Here is a 20,119-nt window from a genome sequence, read left to right as displayed (position 1 = left end):
TTATTAAACTAAATTTTCCCGGACTATCGGTGTGTGTTCTCACTATTCCGCCATCTTGGCTCCGCCCCCTGCTTTGGGATTGAGCAGAAGAGCTCAATCCACAAATATACATGCAATTACTGACTGCATAACAGGAGTTATTGCATTTCCACTATGCTGATAATGCCAGTTGGTGTGGACAGGAGTCATGTTATTTTTCTCTTTCCTGGTAGTGAAACAGGAACCAGCACATGGAACCAGGCAATGAGTCGCAGACTTCAGAATTCCTTCTCCTGGGATTCTCAGAGGACCCAGAGCTGCAGCCCCTCATCTGTGGGCTCTTCCTCTCCATGTACCTGGTCACTGTGGCTGGGAACTTGCTCATCATCCTGGCCATCCTCTCAGACCCCCACCTCCACACGCCCATGTACTTCTTCCTCTCCAACCTGTCCTTGGTGGACGTCTGCTTCACCTCCACCACCGTCCCCAAGATGCTGGTGAACATCCAGACGCAGAGCCAAGCCATCAGCTATGCAGGCTGCATCACCCAGATGTTCTTCTTCATAATCTTCACAGGATTGGATGACCTTCTCCTGGCCGTGATGGCCTATGACAGGTTTGTGGCCATCTGTCACCCCCTGCACTACACAGTCATCATCAACCCCCGACTCTGTGTGCAGCTGGTGGTGGTGTCCTGGGTCATCAGTGTCCTGCATGCCTTGTCACACAGCCTACTGGTGCTGCGGCTGTCCTTCTGTGCACACCTGGAAATCCCCCACTTCTTCTGTGAACTGATTCAGGTGGTCCACAGTGCCTGCTCTGACACCTTCCTTAATAACACAGTGATCTATGTTGCATCTGTGCTGCTGGGTGGGAGTCCCCTGGCTGGGATCCTGTACTCCTACTCCAAGATCGTCTCCTCCATCTGTGCCATCTCCTCAGCTCAGGGGAAGTATAAAGCATTCTCCACCTGTGCCTCTCACCTCTCCGTCGTCTCCTTATTTTATTGCACACTCCTGGGTGTGTACTTCAGTTCTGCTGTTACACAAAACCCGCACTCAACTGCAACCGCCTCAGTGATGTACACGGTGGTCACCCCCATGCTGAACCCCTTCATCTACAGCCTGAGGAACACAGACATAAAGAGGGCCCTGAAAAGACTCTTTGGTATGGAAATGATAAAGAAGCCTAATCCTCTGGGATTGAAGCAATGATCGTAATTTCCGGCTGTGATTTTTCCACCCTACTGTGGAAGTACAGATTGTACCTTTTATATATTTCTGGTATTTTTTTATTTCTCTGATTTCAACTTACATCTACAAGTTATGCAACTCTTTTTTTTTCTGATGTCTGTCACGTAAAGTTTTGCTTTGTTGTTTTCCTTCTTCTCCAAATTTTTCCACAACTTTAGTTTCAAAACTTTATACAGTTATCCTTCACAGAATACCACGTACATGACAACACATCCTTCTTCCCTCCTACCCTGTGATCATTGTCATGAAGCCCTCATTTTGTGATATTAATATGTTGGTTCCCAAGGAAAACAATTGTATATATGAAGGGAATGTGGTAGAATGTTAAAAATTGATACATTTTGGAGCTGGCGTTGGGGCGTAATGGATAAAGTGACTGCCTGTGACACCAGCATACCACATGGGTGCTGGTTCAAGTCCTGGCTGCTCCACTTCCAATCCAGCTCTCTGATAATGGCCTGGGAAAGCAGCAGAAGATGGTCCAAGTCCTTGGAACCCTGTACCCATGTGGAAGACCTGGAAGAAGCTTCTGGCTCCCGGCTTTGGCCTTGCCCAGTCCTGGCCATTGTGGCCATCCAGGGAGTGAACCAGTAGATGGAAAATCTCTGTCTGTGTGTGGTCTCCCTGTCTCTATAATTCTGACTTTCAAAACAAATAAACAAACCTTTTTTAAAATTGCTAAATTTTAAAACTAAGAAAATAAATTTATTTTAAAAATTTAGAAATGTCCTTTTATCTCATGGCTCAGCATGTATTTCTTAAGCATAATTTCGTCTTAAAGGCCATAAGAAGTAATTTTTTCCTTGTATAAATGGAATAGTCACTAGTCGTATTAGTTCTATGGGAAAAACTGAGGCTGTTCACATAAACCCAATCATTCAAACCATCACTGATGCTCTGAGGGTCTGCAATAGCAGGAAGCTGGTTGGGTGTCTATCATCAGATCACTGGATAAAGTGTGGTATACGTGCATAATGGTATTTCATTATTCAACCACAAAAAGAATAAAATCCTATCATTTCCAGCAATACGGATTGACTGAAGGACATTATGCTAAGTGAAATAATCCATATACAAAAAGACACTATAACTCCCCCCACCATGGAAGCCACACACACACAACCTGAACACATACTGGTGATTACTACAGCACGGGAAGGGTAGGGGAGAACAGAGGAAGGTGGGATAACGGGCATCAGATCAGAATTAGAAAGAAAGACTAAAAGCTTCATGAACATTTGAGAGACCCTACTATCTCCCCAACAGTCAGTATAAAAATAATAATCTAGAGGGGGCCAAGATGGCGGACTTTCCGAGTCACGTGGGGCAAGATGGATAGTTAATAAGAAGGGGTACAAGCCGGCGACAGAGCTGTGAGAATTTCTCACAGAGAAGCCCAGGAGTCCAACAGAGACTGGGCGGGTCCTCGCGGAAGGAGCAAAAATGAAAGAAGTGGCGGAGGTACAGCAGAGACACCAAATGGGGAGACTGACGCCAGCCCCCCAGAGGACCAGGTGAGACACGAGGTCTCGAGTCCTCGGAGCTGCGGGTAGCAGGGGGCTGCGGAGCCTGGCGAACTGCATTCAAAGTTCCAAGAGGGAAGAAAGAGGGTATAGGGGAACAAGTGCAGAGGTCGGGCACACCCCTGCCCATCTATGTCTTCCCTGCTCTACAACCAGACCTGCAGCCGGCTGGGAGAAGCCGTATTGATTGCTTACATCCTGGATAGTAAGCAGGGGGCTGCCGCGTTCGTCTCCCGTGCACCTGCCCAGCAACTGCGGGGGCCACCTCACAGCACCCCCAACCCGGGAACAAGGATCACAGCGTTTCAGAGTAATTTCCTCCCCTACCACACAAGCTGTACAACAAGGAGAAGACCTAAATATCAAAATCCTGAGCTTGTGTCAGGCAACAGTGGGAAGAGAAGCGAGCCAGGCCCCAGTAGGCTGGGACTAGTGCACCAGAGCTCTCGTACCTGCCCCCATCACGATGGAGAAGTGAGCAGGACTCCCGGAGGTGAGGCTGGGAGCGTCCACCTGCAACGCGCAGACACATAGCAGCTCATAGCAGAGGGAAATCTCGCCACAAGCGCAAAGACACATATTAAAGAGAAAAACAACCAGAAATGTTGATAACAAAGGAAAAAACCTAAATAAGAATAAGGAAGAGACTATGACCCCCCCCTCCCAAAGGAACAGTACAACTCTTCAATGACAGAAGATGAAGAAGAGGAGATCAGGATATGCCAGAAACTGAATTCAGAAAATTAATCGTCAGATTACTTAGAGGCAATCAAAAACAAATCCATGATCTAAATGAAAGGTGCTCCCAAGAAAGTGAGATATTAAAGAGAAGTCAGGGTGTCAGCACTGTGGTGCAACAGGTTAAAGCCCTGGCCTGCAGTGCCTGCATCCCATATGGGTGCCGGTTCTAATCCCGGCTGCTCCTCTTCCAATCCAGCTCTGTGATGTGGCTCAGGGCTTGGGCCCCTGCACCTGCATGGGAGACCCAGAAGAAGCCCCTGGCTTCAGATCGGTGCAGCTCTGGCCGTTGCAGCCATCTGGGAGTGAACCAGCAGATGGAAGATCTCTCTCTCTTTCTCTACCTCTCTCTCTGTAACCCTGTCTTTCAAATGAATGAAATAAATCTTTAAAAAAAATAAAGAGAAGTCAGAATGAAAATACTAGAAATGATGAATTCAATAGTTCAAATTAAAAAATGCAGTAGAAAATCTTAACAATAGAATCAGTGAGACAGAAGAAAGAATATCAAAACTAGAAGAAAAATTTCAAAAATAAGACAGTCAGACCAAACACAAGAGGAAGAAATTAGAAAATGTAAAAACACAGTTGAAGATCTACAAGATTATATCAAACAACCCAACATACAGATCCTAGGAATTCCAGAAGGCAGGAAAAAGAGAAAAGATTAGAAGGCCTTCCTGGAGCCGGCGCTGTGGCGCAGCAGGTTGACACCCTGACCTGAAGCGCCAGCATCCCATATGGACACCAGTTCAAGACCCGGCTGCTCCACTTCCAATACAGCTCTCTGCTATGACCTGGGAGAGCAGTGGAGAATGGCCCAGGTCCTTGGGCCCCTGTATCCACATGGGAGACCCAGAAGAAGCTCCTGGATCCTGGCTTCTGATCGGTGCAGCTCCAGGCATTGTGGCCAATTGGGGAGTGAGCCAGTGGATGAAGGACCTCTCTTTCTCTCTCTCTCTCTCTCTCTCTCTCTCTCTCTCTCTCTCTCTCTGCCTCTCCTCTCTCTGTGTAACTCTTGACTTTCAAATAAATAAATTAAATCTTTGAAAAAAAGAAGAAGGCCTTCCTAATGAAACAATAACAGAGAACTTCCCCAATCTGGAGAAAGAAAGAGACATCCAAGTACAGGAAGTACTCAGAACTCCCAATAGAAACAACTGAAAAATCTCCACCTCGACACACTGTAGCAAAGCTCTCCTCACTAACACATAAAGAACAGATGCTAAAATGTGCATGAGAGAAACAACAAATCACATTCAGAATAAAGCCAATTAGATTCACTCTAGATTTCTCATCACAAACCCTACTGGCAAGGAGAGAATGGCAAGACATACTCCAAGTCCTAAGAGAAAAAACTGTCAACCCAGAATACTGTACCCTACAAAACTCTCATTTGTGAATGAAAGTGAAATAAAGATCTTCCACAACAAACACAAATTGAAAGAATTTGTAATTACTCGCCCAGCCCAAAAAGATCCTCAAGGATGTGCTACACACAGAAACAGGGACATCACTACAAAAGAACATGAACCCATAAAATAACCCAGCAAAAGTACAAAAGAAATCCAAAATATATAAACAGGAGTATTTACAGAAACATGGCAGGGCAAAGTCGTTACTTAACAATAGTCACACTGAATGTAAATTGTCTCAATTTCCCAGTTAATGATCTTCTGTATATAAAGAGAATTAAAAATGAATCTTGATGTGAATGGAAGGGGGGAGGGAGAGGGAAAGGGGAGGGTTGCGGGTGGGAGGGAAGTTATGGAGGGGGGAGCCATTGTAATCCATAAGCTGTACTTTGAAAATAAGCCAATACCAAAGGGACAAATACCGCATGTTCTCCCTGATAGGTGACAACTAACTGAGCACCAAAAAGGAAACCTGTTTTTTTAACTTTTATTTAATGAATATAAATTTCCAAAGTACGACTTATGGATTACAATGGCTTCCCCCCATAACGTCCCTCCCACCCACAACCTTCCCCTTTCCCACTCCCTCTCCCCTTCCATTCACATCAAGATTCATTTTCAATTCTCTTAATATACAGAAGATCAGCTTAGTATACATTAAGTAAAGATTTCAACAGCTTGCTCCCACACAGAAACACAAGGTGAAAAATAATAGATGATTTTTTAAATGATGATGAAATCAGATCAGACCTATTGTCATGTTTAATCCCAGTGAGAGTCAAGTTGGGAATTGATAATTTCTCAAAAAGGAAACCTGTTAAAGTGAAATGAACACTATGAGAAACGGTGACTTGATCAACCCTCACCCTGACTGTTGATGAACAACTTAATATGCTAGCCCTCTTAGTATTTTTTTGTTTGTTCTACTTAATACTTTTGGTTGAATACTGTAATCAATACACAATTATTCTTAAGTGCTGAAACTTAACTGAAAAGTGATTGCTGTTAAATATAGGAGTGGGAATAAGAGAGGGAAGAGATGTGCAATTCGGGAAATGCTCAAGCTGACTTACCTCAAACAGTAGAGTTAGAAACATACCAGGGGATTCCAATTCAATCCCATCAAGGTGGCATGTACCAATACCAGCTCACTAGTCCCAGTGATCAATTTCAGTTCACAATTGATCATAATGATAGGACTAAGAACCAAAGGGATCACATAAACAAGAATAGTGTCTGCAAATACTAGCTGATAGAATAAAAAAGGGAGAGAACAATCCAACATGGGAAGTGAGATACACAGCAGACTCATAGAATGGCAGATGTCCTAAACAGCACTCTGGCCTCAGAATCAGCCCTTAAGGCATGCGGATCCGGCTGAAAAGCCCATGGGAGTATTTCAGGCATGGAAAGCCAAGACACTCTGGGGAAAGAAAAAAAACCTAAATGAAAGATCTCCGTGAGTGAGATCCCAGTGGAAAGAATGGGTCATCAAAGAAGGAGGTACCTTTCTCTGAGGAAGGAGAGAACTTCCACTTTGACCATGGCCTTGTCTAAATATGATCAGAGTCAGTGAACTCAAAAGGCTTCCATAGCCTTGGAAACTCATGACAAAAGCCTAGGGTGATTACTGATGCCATAAACAAGAGTGTCAATTTGTTAAGTCAACAACAGGAGTCACTGTGCACTTACTCCTCATGTAGGATCTCTGTCCCTAGTGTGCTATACATTGAGATTTAATGCTATAATGAGTACTCAAACAGTATTTTTCACTTTATGTTTCTGTGTGGAAGCAAGCTGTTGAAATCTTTACTTAATGTATGCTAAACTGATATTCTGTATATAAAGAGAATCGAAAATGAATCTTGATGTGAATGGAAGGGGAGAGGGAGTGGGAAAAGGGAGGGTTGCGGGTGGGAGGGAAGTTATGGAGGGGGGAGCCATTGTAATCCATAAGCTGTACTTTGGAAATTTATATTCATTAAATAAAAGTTAAAAAAATTAAAAATTTAATAATTAAAAAAAGGAAATTTATATTCATTAAATAAAAGTTATTTTTCCCAGTTATATTTCCCAGTTAAAAGACACAGACTGGCTGAATGGATTAAAAAAGAAAACCCATCTATTTGCAGCCTAGAAGAAACACATCTCACCAACAAAGATGCACACAGACTGAAAGTGAAAGGATGGAAAAAGATATTCCATGCTAACAGGAACCACAAAAGAGCTGGTGTAAGCATCCTAATATCAGAAAAAAAATAGATGTTAACACAAAAACTGTTACAAGAGACAAAGATGGGGCTGGCACTGTGGCACAGTGGGTTAAAGCCCTGGCCTTCAGCAATGGCATTCCATATGGGCATCAGTTGGAGTCCTGGCTGCTCCACTTCCAATCCAGCTCTCTACTATGGCCTGGGAAAGCAGTGGAAGATGGACCAAGTGCTTAGGCCCCTGCACCCATGTGGGAGACATGGAAGTAGCTCCTGGCTCCTGGCTTCAGATTGGCTTAGCTCTTACTGTTGCCGCCATTTGGGGAATGAACCAGCAGATGAAACACCTCATTCTCTCTCTCTCTCTCTCTCTCTCTCTCTCTCTCTCTCTCTCTCTCCTTCTATCTGTAAATCTGTCTTTAGAAAAATAAAGTAAATCTTTAAAAAAAATAAAAGAGATGAAGAAGGATACTATATAATTATTATTAAAGGCTCAATTCAACAGGAAAATGTGACTATTATAAAAGTATAGCCGGCGCCGCGGCTCAGCCAGCGCCGTGGCTCACTAGGCTAATCCTCCGCCTAGCGGCGCCAGCACACCGGGTTCTAGTCCCGGTAGGGGCGCCGGATTCTGTCCCGGTTGCCCCTCTTCCAGGCCAGCTCTCTGCTGTGGCCAGGGAGTGCAGTGGAGGATGGCCCAGGTGCTTGGGCCCTGCACCCCATGGGAGACCAGGAAAAGCACCTGGCTCCTGGCTTCTGCCATCGGATCGGTGCGGTGCGCCGGCCGCAGCGCGCCGACCGCGGCGGCCATTGGAGGGTGAACCAACGGCAAAGGAAGACCTTTCTCTCTGTCTCTCTCTCTCACTGTCCACTCTGCCTGTCAAAAAAGAAAAAAAAGAAAAAATAAATAAAATAAAAGTATATGCACCTGGCTAATTACAGGGCAGCTGGGTATTTAAAAGAAATGATAAGGGATTTAAAGGAAGATATAGACTCAAATACAATAGTAATGGGGGACTTCAATACCCAACTTTCAGCAATGGACAGATCAACCAGACAGAAAATCAACAAGGAAACAACAGAGTTAATCAACACCATAGACCAAATAGACCTAGCAGATATCTACAAAGCCTTCCACCCTACAGCCACAGAGTACACATTTTTCTCTCCAGAACATGGAACTTTCTCTATGCTTGACCACATGCTAGGCCATAAAGCAAGTCTCAACAAATTAAAAAAAAATCAAAATCATACCATACAGCTTCTCAGACCACAATGGAATGAAGCTGGAAATCAGCAACTCAGGAAATTCTAAAGCACATGCAAACACATGGAGACTGAACAACATGCTCCTGAATGAACAGTGGGTCATAGAGGAAATCAAAAGAGAAATCAAAAAATTTCTGGAAACAAATTAAAGTGACAATACAACATACCAAAATTTGTGGGATACAGAAAAAGCAGTGTTAAGAGGAAAGTTTATAGCAATTGGTGCCTACATCAAGAAACTGGAAATTCACCAAATAAATGAAATATCTGCACACCTCAAGGATCTAGAAAAACAACAATAAACCAAACCCAAAATAGTAACAGAAAATAAATAATTAAAATTAGAGAAAAAACAAAAAGCTGAATCCAAAATATCAGCAAAATAAAGATCTGTTTTTTGAAAAAATAAAAAAAATTAACACACCATTGGACCAACCACCAAAAAGAGGAGAGAGAAGACCCAAATCAATAAAACTAGAGATGAAAAAGGAAATGTAACAACAGACACCACAGAAATAAAAAGAATCATCAGAAATTACTACAAACAGCTGTATTACAATGAACTGGGAAATCTAGCAGAAATGGGTAGATTCCTGGACACTTAAAACCTACCTAAATTTAGCCATGAAGACATAGAAAACCTAAAGAGACCAATAACCAAACAGAAATTGAATCAGTAATAAAGATCCTCCTAACAAAGAAAAGGCCAGGACCAGATGGCTTCACAGATGAATTCTACCAGACATTTAAAGAAGTTATTCAAAATAATTGAAAGGGAGGGAGTCCTCCCAAATTTTTTCTATGAAGCCAGCATCACCTTAATTCCTAAACCCAGAAAAGATGCAACAGAGAACTGTAGATCAATTTCCCTGATGAACATAGATGCAAAAATCCTCAACAAATTCTAGCCAATCAAATCCAACAACACATCAGGAAGAGCACTGATCTGGACCAACTGAGATTTACTCCTGGTATACAGGGATGGTTCAACATTCACAAATCAACCAATGTGATACACCACATTAACAAATTGAAGAACAAAAACCATATGATTATCTCAATAAATGCAGAGAAATCATTTGATAAAATACAACACCCTGGGGCTGGTGCTTTGGTGCAGTGGTTAATGCCCTAGCCTGAAGCGCCAGCATCCCATAAGGAGGCTGGTTCAAGACCTGGCTGCTCCACTTCCGATTCAGCTCTCTGCTATGGCCTGGGAAAGCAGTAGAAGATGGCCCAAGTCCTTGGGCCCCTGAACCTGTGTGGGAGACCGGGAAGAAACTCCTGGCTCCTGGCTTTGGATCAGCACAGCTCCAGCTGTTGAGGCCAATTGGGGAGTTAACCAGCAGATGGAAGACCTCTCTCTCTCTCTCTCTCTCTCTCTCTCTCTGCCTCTCCTCTCTCTGTGTAACTCTGACTTTCAAATAAATAAATAAATCTTTAAAAAAAATACAATACCCTTTCATGATGAAAACTCTAAGCAAATTGGGTATAGAAGGAACATTCCTGAATGCCATCAAAGCAATTTTTGACAAACTCATGGCCAGCGTCCTATTTAATGGGGAAAAGTTGGAAGCATTCCCACTGAGATCTGGTACCAGACAGGGATGCTCACTCTTACCATTGCTATTCAATATAGTCCTGGAAGATTTAGCCAGAGCTATCAGATGAGAAAATGAAATCAAAGAGATTTGAATCAGTAAAGATGAAGTCAAACTATCCCTATTAGCAGATGACATGATTCTATATATAGGGGATCCAATAGACTCTAGTAAGAGACTATCAGAACTCATAGAAGAGTTTTCAAAGTAGCAAGATATAAAATCAATACACAAAAATTAACAGCCCTTGTATACACAAACAATACCACATCTGGGAAAGAACTTCTAAGATCAATCCCATTCACAAGAACTACAAAAAAAAATCAAATAACTTGGGATAAATTTAACCAAGGATGTCAAATATCTCTACAATGAGAATTACAAAACATTAAAGACAGAAATAGAAGAAGACACAAAAAATGGAAAAACGTCAATGTTCATAGATTGGAAAATTCAATATCATCAAAATGTCCATTCTTCTGAAAATAATTTATAGGTTCAATGCAATAGAGATCAAACTACCAAAGACATTCTTCTCAGATCTGGAAAAATGATGCTGAAATTCATATGGAGGAACAGGAGACCAAAAATAGCTAAAGCAACCTTATACATCAAATACAAAGCCAGAGACATCACAATAGCAGATTTCAAGACATATTACAAGGCAGTTATAATCAAAATAGCCCTGAACTGGTACAAAAACAGATGGAGAGACCAATGGAACAGAATAGAAACAGAAATTAATCCACATATCTACAACCAACTTATATTGGATCAAGGACTGAAACCAATTCATGGAGCAAGGACAGTCTATTCAACAAATGGTGCTGGGTTACTGGATTTCCACATGCAGAAGTATAAAGCAGGACCCCTACCTTACACCTTACACAAAAAGCCATTCAAATTGGATTAAAGACCCAGATCTACAACTCAATATCATCAAATTCCTAGAGCGCTTTGGGGAAACCCTGCAAGATATTGGCATATGCAAAGAGTTCCTGGAAAAGACCCCAGAGGACAGGTAATAAAAGCCAAAATTGACAAATGAGATTACATCAAATTGAGAAGCTTCTGTACAGCAAAAGAAACACTCAGGAAAGTAAAGAGGCAGCCAACAGAATGGGAAAAATTATTTGCAAACCATGCAACTGATAAAGGATTAATAACCAGAATATATAAAGTGATGAAAAAAACTCAACAACAACAAAACAAACAACCCAGTTAAGAAATGGGCAAAGGACTTAAGCAGCCATTTCTCAAAAGAGGAAATTCAAATGACCAACAGACACATGAAAAACTGTTCAGGATCACTAGCAGTCAGAGAAATGCAAATCAAAACCACAGTGAGGTTTCACCTCACCCTGGTTAGAATGGCTTACATACAGAAATCTACCACCAACAGATGCTGGCAAGGAGGTGGGGAAAAGGACACCCTAACCCACTGTTGGTGGGGATGTAAACTGATAAAATCACTATGGATGACAGTTTGGAGATTCCTCGGAAAGCTGAATATAGCCCTACCATACGACCCAGCCTTCCCACTCCTGGGAATTTACCCAAGGGAAATGAAATCAGCAAATAAGAGTTATCTGCACCCCCATTTTCATTGCAGCTCAATTCACAATAGCTAAGACATGGAATCAACCTAAATGCCCATCAACAGAAGACTGGATAAAAAAAAGTTATGGGATATGTACTCTATGGAATACTACACAGTGGTTAAAAATGAAATCCTGTCATTTGCAACAATGTGCATGAATCTGGAAAACATCATACTTAGTGAAATAAGCCAGTCCTAAACCGACAAATATCATATGTGCTCCCTGATCTGCGACAACTAACAGAGCACCTGAAAGAAACCTGCAGAAGTGAAATTGACTCTTTGAGAAGCAATGACTTGACCAGTTCTTGTCTTGACTGTCAAAAAACAAATTATTTTATTTTATTATTATTTATTCTATTTAATACCATTGGTTGAACTCTTTACTTAACACAGAATTATTCATAGGTGTATAAAATCAATTGAAAATAGATCCCAGTAAAAAAAAAATAATAAGAGTGGGAATATGAGAGGGAGGAGATGTACAGTTCAGCACACATTCTCGCAGACTTACCCTAAGGGTACAGCTAAAAACTTGCCATGGGACTCCAAATCCCATTAAGCTGCGTCATCTTGCATGTTAAAGTGATTATATTAAGTGTGTAACTGATCATATAGACAGGATTAAGTGTCAAAGGGATCACATAAATGAGACCAAGTGTCTGGTTATACCAATAGATAGAATTAAAAAGGAGAGAATGTTCCAACATGGAAAGTAGGCCATACAGCAGACTCACAGAAAATGGCACTCTGATCTCAGAAGCAGCCCTTAGGCATTCAGATCTGTCTGAAAAGCCCATGAGAGCATTTCAGTCATGGAAAACCAAGACCCTGTGGCAAAAAATGTTCTGCACGAAGGGTCTCTGTGAGACACCAAGGAAAAGAAGGGGCCATCAAAGAAGGAGGTATGTTTCTCTGAAGGGAGGAGAGAAATTCCACTTTGCTTATGGACCTGTCTAAATACTGATGGAGTTTGTGCACTCAAAAGGCTTCCATAGCCTTGGCAGCTTATTACAAGAACCTCCGGTGATCACTAATGCCATACATAAGAGCGTTAATTGTTAAATCAACAACAGGAGTCACTGTGCACTTACTCCCCATGTAGAACCTCTGTCCTTAATGTGTTGTACTATGAGAATTAACTGTAAAACTTATTCTCAAACAGTACTTTATAATTGTATGTGTGTGAGTGCAAATTGTTGAAATCTTTACTTAGTACAGAGTTGGTCTTCTGTATATAGAATTAATTAAAAATTAATCTTAATGAAGAATGGAATGAAAGAGGGAGGTAGAGGTGGGACAGCAGTGGGGGTGGGAGGGTGCAAATGGGGGGAAAGAACCGCTATATTCTAACATTGTACCTAAAATTTGTATTCATTAAATAAAAGCTTTCTTAAAATAATAATCTGTAAATATCTCTTGAAATACTGATCCTTGTAGCAAAATCAGCCTGCAGTAACATGAAGAAAATCAAAATGATAACTAGATTTTGAGTATTTGCTCCAACATGGTCATTGTTTGACAACAAAAACCTCTTTCAAACCCATCAGTCTGGGAAAACTTTGAAGAACCTTCCCAATGGTTAGGGTTGGATATTTTACATAGGTAGCAAAGTTCTCTCTAATTTTGCTGGAAGAACTGAAAATTGTCACAAGTCTCAGGGAAGCTATCTGGAGAGAGCTATAAATATCAAAACTGCAGAAATCCTGGGCTGGATCCTTACAGGTGGGTGAGGAGGGGGTGGTCCAGGGCATTGTAGGGTATTTAGCAGAATCTCTGTCCTCCACTGGCCCCTCACCAGGGTAATGAGGGGCTCACAATTCTCTGGAGGGCTCAGGATCCTAGGTTCCCACCACATGACGATGCTTTGGAGATCCAAGGACCTCATCAAGACAGATTTCTCAGTCCTAGACTCTGGAGAAAATTGTAACTCTGGGTAGGGATAAGCCGCTAAGGACATGCAATATGAGAGAACTCGTGGAATAATAATAGTGGATTCACCTGAGTTCCAACCTGGGCTCATGGCAACAGAGACTCAACAGGAAGATTTTCTTTTCTGCCATACCAGTGCCCAACAGGGAAATCAGCTGCTCAGGGCTGCACTCTCAAGAGGGAGGTGTGTGTGCAGAGCAGAGCTGCTAATATCTACAAATACTCTGCTGCTGTCTCTCACAGGTGCTTACCTTGGACCAGATGGGTCATGGTGGCCCCTTCCTGTCCTGGCTCTGGCTCAGGGGCTAGTGCTTCACCCCTGACCCCGCTACCTCATGTGGACAGAGCTTCAGTCTGCATCCTCGGACATCCAGGGAGGAGTTCAGACTTCCATGCAGAGACCATCCTCTCAGAGAACCCAGCCAGGTGAGTCTGAGAGCTCCAGTAGTTACTGCAAGGAGGGGTCAGGGAGAATGGAAGCTGACAACATCCACCCAAAGTCCCACTTAGCTCAGAACCCAGAGACTGCCTGTGGGCTAATTAATTCAGCACGAATGTATTTCATATGCTAAAAAGAGAGAAATGTCTGTGAGACTCAGCAATGCAGGAAGAATGGTTGGCAGTGAAGTGACGGGACTGGGAGGGCAGCAGGGGGCCTGAAAAGGACTGGGAGGCATGAGGCAGAGAACCAAATCCAAAGAGCCTACAGTGCAAGAGGAAACCCTAGCATGATGTGGAGGGATTTCCAATGAACCAAGGGCTTTTTATCTATTTCCTTATTTTTATTATTTTTAATATTCGGTGTCTTTGAGTATGTTTTTCTGTACATTAAAGAGATCCAGCCAATGCATAGCTTTAAAAACCACTTTGCAGCAGAGGACTTCCGAAAGCTGTGTGGAAAACTGGACTTCAAAGGTGCATGTATTTTGGTGCAAAATTTGTGAAATCCATGCATTTGGGGGCAGGCATAAGACACACTTTACAAGAGTGTCTTGAAACCCTATCGTCATTTTGCAGGATCTTTCCTTCTTCCGGGTATTCGCATGATATACATATTTGCTTCTCAGGTGAAGACAGGTCTAATAGCAAACTTCCCATTGCAATGGCTTTCCCTCGCTGTGAGGCTGAGGCTATGCGTGGGTTGTGGGGTCTTGACTGTCTGCTGCAAAGAGTCTGGGTAATATCTTTGCTTTTGTGTTGTGGGTTTGCAGTGCTTTTAGTCCTCATTTTAACTCTAAATCTTCAACCATAAGAACTGAGGTTTTTCATTGACTTATCTTTGTGCCATTTAGCTCCCTTCTTGTGATCATAGATATATTTAAGGGGGATGTGGGAGTGTTGATCAGTTTTATGTAGCCTGATCTATTAGTTGGCTATTATGTGTACCCCACCCATTGCTTTTTACCCTTAGATTACTTTAAAAAGTTTTCTTCACAGCCTTAATGGTAGGTAATGGAAGCTTATACACATCACTATATGCTTTCTACAGGCAAGTATTTGTTTGACATTTTAATGGGGCCCAGTGTAGCATTCTGATGCAGTTACACAATGTGTAATGATCAAACTAGGGTAACTGGTATATCCAGGTCCTTGAACATTTCTCACTTCTTGTGCTGAGAACCTTCAAACGTCTCTCTTCTAGTTCTTTATAGAGCAGGTGCTGAATCATCGTTAATGAGACTCTCCCTGCTGTGCTATAGAACACTACATCAATTCCCGCAATACAGCTGTGTTTTGATGTCCGTTATCTAACCTCCCTCCTCCTCTCCTCTCTCCTATTCTCCCCAGCCTCTAGAAACCACTGTTCTACTCTAACCTCCCATGAGCTCAACTTCATTAGTTTCCACATATGAGGGAAACCATGCGGGATTTGTCCTTTTGTGTCTGGCTTATTCCACTGAATGCAATGACCTCCAGTTCCATCGGTGTGGTTGCAAATAGCAGAGCCTCATGCTTTCTATGGCTACATAGTATCCATTGTGACTGTGTGTGTGCGTGTGTCATATGGTCTTGAGCAATTCATCCAATGATGGAGCCTTGGGTTGTTTCTATTTCTCGTCTGTTGTAAACAGAACAGCAATTAATGTGGTGGTACAGATTATAAGGGGGTGGTGCTGAATGCTCTCATCACAAGGAAACGATAGATGTTTGAGATGATGGACAACCTGAATGTCATCCATACATCATTACACAATGTCAAAGTGCACCACAAGTGCCCAGGGGGATGTGCAATTGTTATCTACCAATAAAGACAGAGGACAAAACCCAAAGCCCAAGAATAACAAATCAAATATGTCTCAAAGCAAAGCAAGAGGAGCTCAGCTTCTGTCCTGCCTGCTCCTGGATCACAGGGCAACAAGTGTGGGGGGGGGGGGGGGATAAATATGGAAAAGGTATAGGGAGAAGAACTGGGTTGAACAATTAGAGCAAGGGTTCCTCCTCCAGTGACCTGACACCAGTGCCTGCTTCAGGTCTCTAGGACCAGCGAGATTTGTATCCAAGTAGCTCACTCAGATTTATCCCTTTTTGCTAATAATAGCTTCCTCAACTCTTCCTGCACCTGTGCACTTGTGGCTTTCCACAGCACGTCTCCTGGGTTGTAATGCTGTTTCCCAATCCAAATAAATTATTCATAATTGGATATGTTTTTTCCTGTGTTTTCTCTATGTAGCTCACATGGGAATATAGAAAAATACATCTGAATCAATGGCTTTTTTATTGGGCTAGAGCAGCGTCTGCCCAGGAGAGCAGAGAGATGACAAAGAACTGAAGTAAGGCAGTGGAATTCGGGACTGAGAGTTGAGGAAGGAATGAAGATGTCTGACAGACAGCCAGGAAAGCATCAGCCTTGTCTCGCCACCAGCAATAAATAACAGATAGGAAACACACTACAGTCTTTAGATAGATTCATTAAGCCTGCGGACCAGCTGCAGCTGAGCATAAATAACCTCGCTTATTTGTAAAAAGTACTTACTTCAACAATTCATGGTGAAATAGATTTTTTAAATATGTTTATTTTAATGCAAAAAGCTTTGAAATACATGCACAGGAGGAGTCTCAAAAAATTCATGGAAATGCAGAGCATGACGAAACCAGGCATGGATTCCAATGCTTTTTTGCACAGAAATCAATTTACCTGTGAATTCAATTGTCCATGAACTTATTTAATTATCCTTTTAGGAGAAGATACTGATATTTGGAATAAGCTAGCTGGCTATCCAAGCTCCAACAATTAATATTTGGTTAATCTAAAACTCAGGACCTGGCCTTCTGATTCCACATGTTGCCAATATATTATTCACTAAATACTTTTACATTTGCATCTACAAAATTTCTCTATTTTTGTCATACTTTGTATGTTTCTTTCATGAATTTTTTTTTACTTATTCACATGCTCATGATTCTACTGACATGTTCATTCTCTCAGGAGTATTTACATCCCTCCTTTCTCTTTCAGATAAATTGTGATTTGCTGATTTATTGCTTGTTTTGCACCTCGAGGGAGTAAAAAGCAGAGCTCATGGGTCCACAGGACTGAGGGCACCTTCTCCTCATCCCAGTCTGTCTGGAGCCATCTGTGGGTGTTCAGTAATCTCTCCCTCTGGTGCCCATTTCAGCGCTTTCTCTGTGTAATGACCAGACTTTCTATGAATTTCTTTAAACCCACAATGGCCATAGCACCATGGAGACTGCCAGTCCCCACCTCTGTGGGAGGTTTACCCTGTGGGATATGGAGAGCCTCCCTTCATCTTTAGGGGAAACAGAATCTGATGTTGGAAGTTCATTCACCTGGAGTCCATGTTTTTCCTAATCCGGGTGTCAGGAGAGAGAAGAACATAGTCCATGGCTGGGGGGTGTGTGTGTGTGATGTGACGAGTGACCAATCCCCAGAGCAGGGCTTCCTGAGACCACAGTATCTACAGCATAGCTCATAACGCAGATGCCAGGATCTTGCCAGCCAACGGAAACAGGAAGGACCCACAGCTTTGAAGGATGCCTGAGAAGTGAAATGCATAAAGTACAAGAGGGACAACACCTGCACACGGGACTCCCTGCATGCTGAGTTCCAGCAGCAGCAGTGGGAAGGCCACTTCACTTCCCAATGTCTATGACACCATCTCCCCCCACCAACCGTATCCATGCCACTCATTCCCTTGGACACATCGGCCTCCTGCTGGACCTGCTCATCTCACGTCAGTACCTGCCACAGGGCCTTTGTCCTGCCCGAACCTCCTGCCAAGCAAACATTCCAATAACCTTGTGGGATCCAGACTCTCCTCCCATTGTGGTGTCTCTACAAAAGTCACTTTATCCACTGCCCTTGTCTGGAGCCCCATGGGGAGGGCGCCGTTGACCCACTCTATCCTTCTTGTCAGCTTGTGTTTCCCATAGAGCGCCTGCCACCCCCTGGCACACTACAGGAGTTACTTCCTTTGTGCCTCTGTTCCATCTCCTCCATCAGACCGAGGGGACTCTGGTTTTTCAGCACCTGGCGTCCATTACCTTGACTGTACTTGGAACGTGGTTGACACTGACTGTGCATTCTCCAGTACATGAGAAGTGTTCCCCATGAAGTACAGAATGATAATGACCTCATGGGGAAAATGCTGATGGAAGAAAGGAAAGACATAGAGATGGAAAGGGGGATCCACTAAAAGGAACAGACAGATCAGGAAGACAGACAGACACACACACACAATCCAATGTCTTGATCATGAAGTATAAATGATGGCATCTCAACTCTACAATACCCAGCCATGTGAACACAAGTCACGTCGTTTTTCTCTTCACTGGTAAGCACATCAACACATGGAACCAGAAAATAACACACAACTTTCAGAATTCCTTCTCCTGGGCTTCTCAGAGGACCCAGAGCTGCAGCCCCTCATATGTGGGCTCTTCCTCTCCATGTACCTGGTCACTGTGGCTGGGAACCTGCTCATCATCCTGGCCATCCTCTCAGACCCCCACCTCCACACACCCATGTACTTCTTCCTCTCCAACCTGTCCTTGGTGGACGTCTGCTTCACCTCCACCACCATCCCCAAGATGCTGGTGAACATCCAGACGCAGAGCAAAGCCATCAGCTATACAGGCTGCATCACCCAGATGTACTTTTTATTGCTTTTTGCAGGACTAGATGACCTTCTCCTGGCCGTGATGGCCTATGACAGATTTGTGGCCATCTGTCACCCCCTGCACTACACGGTCATCATGAACCCCCAGCTCTGTGTGCAGCTGGTGCTGGTGTCTGGCATCATCAGTGCTTTGCATTCCTTGCTACAAAGTTTAATGGTGCTGCAGCTGTCCTTCTGCACACACCTGGAAATCCCCCACTTCTTCTGTGAACTGAACCAGGTGATCCACAGTGCCTGCTCTGACACCTTTCTTAATGATGTGGTCATCTATGTTGCAGCTGTCCTGCTGGCTGTGGGCCCCCTGGCTGGGATCCTTTACTCCTACTCTAAGATCGTCTCCTCCATCCGTGCCATCTCCTCAGCTCAGGGGAAGTATAAAGCATTCTCCACCTGTGCCTCTCACCTCTCCGTCGTCTCCTTATTCTATTGCACCTGCCTAGGTGTTTACCTTAGCTCTGCTGTTACCCACAATCCACACTCAACCGCAGCAGCCTCAGTGGTGTACACCGTGGTCACCCCCATGCTGAACCCCTTCATCTACAGTCTTAGGAATGACGACATAAAGAGGGCCCTGAAAAGACTCTTTGAGTGGGACACTGCCCCCGAGTCCACAGTACTGGGACTGAAGATGTTCCCATGACTGCTGGACTCAATTCCTTAGAGCCAGAAATTGTGATTTTTTTTTTATTTTGGTTGTGGAAAATCAAGCAGAACTTTCTTCTTGCATTAATTTCCTATAATTTTTACTTCTTTGACATCAATTTATCCATGCAATTTAAGTAATTCATTTCATTAGGCTACCTTCTCTTTTTGGTACCTGCTAGTTTTTTCCTTTGTCATTTTTTTTTTTTTTGTATCCCAATGTGATTCCCGACCTTGGATCAAAAACACTTGTATAGTCCCATTTATATGATAGGAAAAAAAGGAATATTCTAAGAATAACTTCTTCTAAAATTCACATGACATACCAAGTATTTTCTTCTGTAAGTTCTCGCCTATGTATTTTATTTATTTGAAAGGCAAAGAAACAGAGACTGGAACAGATCCACCACGTCTGGTTCACTCCTCAAATGCCTACAATAATTGGGAAGGGCCAAGCCTAAGACAAGAGCTGGGAATTCAGTCTGGGTCTCTCAGGTGGTTGGCAGGGACCTGTGGACCCCAGCCAACACCTGCTGCCTCCCAGGGTGTGCATTAGCAGGAAGCTGGAGTGGAAGCAGAGCCAGGACCCAACCCAGACCTCTGATAAGGGATGTGAGTGTCACAAGTAGCTAGTTTACCACTGCACCAAATGCCCAAGCTCCACGTTTTTCCTTAAGTTTTACTAGGGGACTGTTCATTGAGTTTTATTCTTCCAAAAGAAAAAATTGCACTTAGCACCTGAGACTATTTGTGTAATTTTTAGAACATGAGAATCAGAGACCACACTTTTTCATGTGTGTCTGCATCATTGTTTTCTAC

At 43.0% G+C, this 20,119-nt stretch overlaps 2 protein-coding genes across 2 annotated transcripts; both read left to right on the top strand.

The window, feature by feature from the left end:
• The first annotated feature begins 230 nt into the window (after nt 1–230).
• Nucleotides 231–1,193, top strand: LOC100343771 (olfactory receptor 7A17-like). Its single transcript, XM_008251416.2, has one exon. It carries the CDS (start codon nt 231–233, stop codon nt 1,191–1,193), a length of 963 nt encoding a protein of 320 aa, XP_008249638.2.
• A 17,136-nt stretch (nt 1,194–18,329) lies between these two features.
• LOC100344026 (olfactory receptor 7A17-like) lies at nt 18,330–19,298 on the top strand. Its single transcript, XM_070059318.1, has one exon. The coding sequence runs from the start codon at nt 18,330–18,332 to the stop codon at nt 19,296–19,298; it is 969 nt and encodes a 322-aa protein (XP_069915419.1).
• Nucleotides 19,299–20,119: the final 821 nt, after the last annotated feature.

This window comes from Oryctolagus cuniculus, chromosome 16 (genome assembly GCF_964237555.1).
Source record: "Oryctolagus cuniculus chromosome 16, mOryCun1.1, whole genome shotgun sequence".
Lineage (NCBI taxonomy): Eukaryota > Metazoa > Chordata > Mammalia > Lagomorpha > Leporidae > Oryctolagus > Oryctolagus cuniculus.
Note: the sequence above shows the minus strand (reverse complement) of the source record. Positions and strands in the feature narration are given on the sequence as shown.